A 4,747-nucleotide genomic window follows, 5' to 3' on the forward strand; every position below is an offset into this window, starting at 1 on the left:
ATAACAGCTTTTAGTAAGAAGATTTAAAAGTTCATTCAAAAACTTTTATTAACTGGGTTTTCAAAGTTTTGACTTCTGAAAATAGTCACTTGAATGTATTTTTATATTTAAAGTCATTTGTCCCATGTACAGAGTATGTAAAATACTGATTTTTTACATACACAATTATTAGGGGGACCAAGAATTTTAATTGTTTAATCAATAGTTGACATGATATTTCAATATTACTATTTTATAAGATATCTACATATTCAAAATTCATCTCAGCAACAGTATCACCACCAACTATAAGCATGAAGTTTATAATATAATCTCTTCTTTTCAGATACAGTTTTGATCTTTTAATTTTGCATAATATTTCATGTATCATTTGTTGCTTGACTTGCATGCATTTTTCTTTTTCTTCACATTTCCTTTACCATAACACAAAGGCATTTTTATATTTCTCTGTTTCCACTATATTTATTATGTTTCTTTCCTAAATTTTATATATCTTAAGTGTTATTAATAATAAGGATATCAACTAACTACCACTACTGCTTATATCATCAATAACACAATTAATAATGAAATGTACTGTGAAGGAAGTGTCAGGGACATACCATCAAAGTGAAGGGTAAGAGATATTAGCAAGGGTACAATAGTTCTTTAGAATACAATATTAAAATTATTCTCTGTATGTTTCTGTTAACTATATGAAACACTACATCATAAACCACAGAAGAATTTGTGAGTTGAGACAGAGAACTGTTGCCCAATAATTTCTTAGAATTGCTTAGCATGTGTAAAATCCTGGGTTTAGAACTATGAGACAGAAAGCAGTTAACTAGAAAATTGACCATTCTGATTTTCTAGGTTTTTAAATGCCAAACTTAGATTCTCCTACTAGGTAATTTGGCTCTGTATCATAATATTTAAAATTCCAAGTTTTATGGGTTTTCTAATTAGGCAGATAATTTTAAAAACTATACTTATGCGATGAAAATCTTAGAATGCTTAAAGTAAAACTATATTCAAACACAGAAACAAATCATGTGCTGTCCAAATAAGCAATTTTAAGAAGTGGTTGGAGCACCACTTTTCTATAGAACACACACACTACATCACTCTTTTATTTCCTGGTGGACCTCTTTTCCCCATTCAAGCTTGATTTAAGTCAGAAGACTGTAATGGGAAGCCATTCAGGAGAGTCAGTGTTTATTTGTGGGTTTAGTTGGTGACACAGTCTTGAGAATTGTGCCATTTCCTACTTCAGCCTAATCACACTTGCCATAGAATATACTCATTTTACATTAATGCATGAAATAATCCTTCTGTAATAATAGAAATTTTTGCCTTTTTAGAAATTTTCTATTTTAGCATATATAAATTTCTAAAACGATAGTTAATATGACCAATGTGAATGATTTCCTTAGAATATTAAATCAATTAGTATTGGCTTGGCAATTAACGAGATGTTAACAAAATTAAATTTTGAATATGGATTTAGAATGAAAATTTGAATGAAGGACCACAGAAGGATACAAATGTAGCACACAAGCATTTGACGACCTGTAAATGGGCAAGAAGGATGTACAGAACTCTGCCCCAACCTCAGAGCTCTGACAGACGTTTCGATGTGGCCGAGGACATGTTCAAAGAGGAACTTGAATATTGATTTCTGAAAATATTTGTGGCTTTATTAAACATGAATACAGAATTTTTATGGGTAAAAAGGAAGAAAGCTTTTCCTCAATCTGATATTAGTTTTGTATTTTTATAAATTTGCTAAGAAACAAAAGAGATGAAGAACCAATCGGTGGAGATAGTGTTCATTTTGCTGGGATTGACCGATGACCCTCAGCTACAAATTCTGATTTTCCTGTTTCTGTTTTTCAATTACATCTTGAGCCTCATGGGGAACTTAGTGATCATCCTCCTCACCCTGCTGGATCCCCACCTCAAGACTCCAATGTACTTCTTCCTCAGGAATTTCTCCTTCCTAGAAATTGCATTCACCTCAGTGTGCATCCCTAGGTTCCTGACGAGCATTCTCTCGGGAGATAAAATGATTTTGTACAGTGGCTGCGCAGCTCAATTATTCTTCTTTTTTCTACTAGGGGCCACAGAGTTCTACCTCTTGGCGGCCATGTCCTATGACCGCTATGTCGCCATCTGCAGACCACTGCATTACCCCATCATCATGAACAGCAAAGTGTGTCACCTGTTGGTCATCAGCTCCTGGGTGACTGGGTTCTTAGTCATCTTTCCCCCTTTGCTCTTGGGCCTCAAACTGGATTTCTGTGCTTCCAAAACTGTTGATCACTTCCTATGTGACACCTCTGTCCTGCAGCTGTCTTGCACAGACACACGTTTAATAGAGTTAATGGCTTTTGCCTTAGCTGTGATGACCCTCGTCATCACCTTGCTCTTAGTGATCCTCTCCTACACACTCATCATCAAAACCATCCTAAAGTTCCCGTCAGCTCAACAACGGAAAAAGGCCTTTTCCACCTGCTCCTCACACATGGTTGTTGTCTCCATTACTTATGGCAGTTGTATCTTCATGTACATGAAAACATCAGCCAAGGAGAGGGTGACTTTAAACAAAGGTGTGGCTGTGCTCAACACTTCTGTGGCCCCTTTGCTAAACCCATTCATTTACACCCTAAGGAACCAGCAGGTGAAGGATGCGTTCAAACAGGTCCTTCACAGATTGTGTTCTAAAAACCATGAGACAAGATTTAGACATAAATAATATCTTCTTGAAAGCTAAACTGCTCTCAAATGTATTAGTTGTGATCTAAGCCAGTTCACTTGAGTGTTTTGACCACTGGTTTCCTAAGCCTATTTGAATGTTTCTGCTTTTTCTTTTCCCCATCTTCTAACTGAGAGAGTTGAACTTGTATTCTCATATCAGAATATTATTTTATATGTTTATAAGAGAATTCTCATAAACTTTTGTGTAACTGAATGTTTATTAAACTGAAACTTGCTAGATTTAACAAGTTAAGGTATATTGCAAGGACTGCATTGTGAGAGACACAGCTACATTATTATTATGTAAAATAATTGGGAGTGTCACAACAGATAGAAAATTTAGTAATTTGAAATATAAATTAAAGGAGAAAACATTACTTCCAGTGAACCCTAAAAAAATGAATAAGGAAACCATTTAAGAGTCCTATGATAAGGGGCATACAATATGCCAAAGAATTGGAAATCTGTTGTAAAACCCCCCAAAGAAATATGTTGAGAATATGCTATTTTGTTAGCTTAATTTGATGGCATTTTGCTTAAAATAATTAAACTCTGAGTTTTATACAAATTATTTTATTAGTTTATGATTTGTAGATGTTGAATGTGATGCTAAACAAAGAAAGACGTTATATTTATTTACCTTGGTGGGAAGATATTTCTATCTACTAAACTAAAATCAGGAGATAAGATTTTTATCAATTCAGATTATGTCAGTTTTCACAAATCTGATTATGTATTTTAATCCACTACTGTGAAATCATTTTAAACCTGTGTGCTAGACTAGTCTGCACTAATGAGCACCTAGAGGACACCACAACAAGTTGTTTTCCTCTATCTGTTCTAGTCACACCTGGCCACTACCCATCTCCATCCAAGGACCTTTTGTGATACTTCATTAGTCTCCCCTTTCTGGACTCTCATAGGAAATTCACAGCACACGTGGCAATGTATGTCTGCCCTTTGCCTTCTCCGGTTTACATGCTTCAGTTTTCCTGCTTGTCCATGAATCTGTTTTGATCTTCTGTAGCCGTGTGGCCATTGTGCTCTTGTCAGAGCCAACTTCCCTCCCTTTACCCCAATAACTTGCCAGTTTCATTCCCGAAGCAACCAATCCACAAGAATAAATTATTTACTTTGATTGGAGTAAAAGTATGAAGAATGAACTTCAGTGCCCAAAAGCCTCTGTCTTTCCACGGTGTCATTAAAGCAAAAAATAAATAGAACACCTGTTTGCTAAAAAACTATTCATTATAAAAAAAGTTCCACTATGTCTTGGGGGTTCCATTCTCAGAGGAGATAAGCTTATGAATTTTTTTTTCTGGTGAAAAAGGTTGAAAAATTTTGAATAGGGCTTATTCCACATTCTATTGCCCCTTTTATGACCCTCCTCAGCAGGATATTAAAATTCATTTTATTTACATGTCTTGTAATGGTTCTAATATATGACCTCCAACCACATAGGCTGCCTGCAGACTTTTCTCTCTGTGTTCTCAGATCCAAGTCTCCAGTCTCAGCCCTAGATCTTCAGCAGAACACCATGGGCAGCCTTGCCTGTATTGCTGATCCTATCCCCTGTGGATCTCAGAGAATTTTCACTTCTAACCTTCCTATCCCCACTTGTTGCTTTTCCCAGATCCTAATCCAGCTGGTATCCCTGCCAACCCAATGGCCACCCATCCCAAGGCAACAAGTTGGCTGAAAGTAAACCCACACTCCTCACTACTCCTGAGATCCAATCTTCCCAGCTCTGTAGCAGGAAACCTGCTGAGGTCTCCCCTTCCTCTCTGACCCTATCCCCAACAGATCACAAAGATCTTCTCCTCCAAACATCCTGTCTCGACTCATCCCAGTATCTCAACCTCCAATATCATCAGACATTTCATGTGAACACACCAGCTGAACAGGTCAAGAAAAGAGGCAAAAAGAGGCAATGTGTGGTAATCATGCTATTAAAAAAAAAACCTACAGAGGAAACAGAAACCAAGGAACAAAACCCACCTAACAAAGA

The 4,747-nt window shown here is 36.4% G+C and overlaps 1 protein-coding gene across 1 annotated transcript; it reads left to right on the plus strand.

Moving 5' to 3' along the window:
- The first annotated feature begins 1,780 nt into the window (after positions 1-1,780).
- On the plus strand, positions 1,781-2,737 carry LOC125389783 (olfactory receptor 6C6-like). Its single transcript, XM_048418457.3, has one exon. It carries the CDS (start codon positions 1,784-1,786, stop codon positions 2,735-2,737), a length of 954 nt encoding a protein of 317 aa, XP_048274414.2. The 5' UTR covers positions 1,781-1,783.
- The last annotated feature ends 2,010 nt before the right edge of the window (positions 2,738-4,747 follow it).

The sequence above is a fragment of the Myodes glareolus genome, chromosome 26, assembly GCF_982192425.1.
Source record: "Myodes glareolus chromosome 26, mMyoGla1.1, whole genome shotgun sequence".
Taxonomy (NCBI): Eukaryota; Metazoa; Chordata; class Mammalia; order Rodentia; family Cricetidae; genus Myodes; species Myodes glareolus.

What these genes read in the sequence shown, in the direction of transcription:
- LOC125389783 (XM_048418457.3), top strand. Translation starts at nt 1,784, where the DNA reads ATGAAGAACCAATCGGTGGAGATAGTGTTCATTTTGCTGGGATTGACC.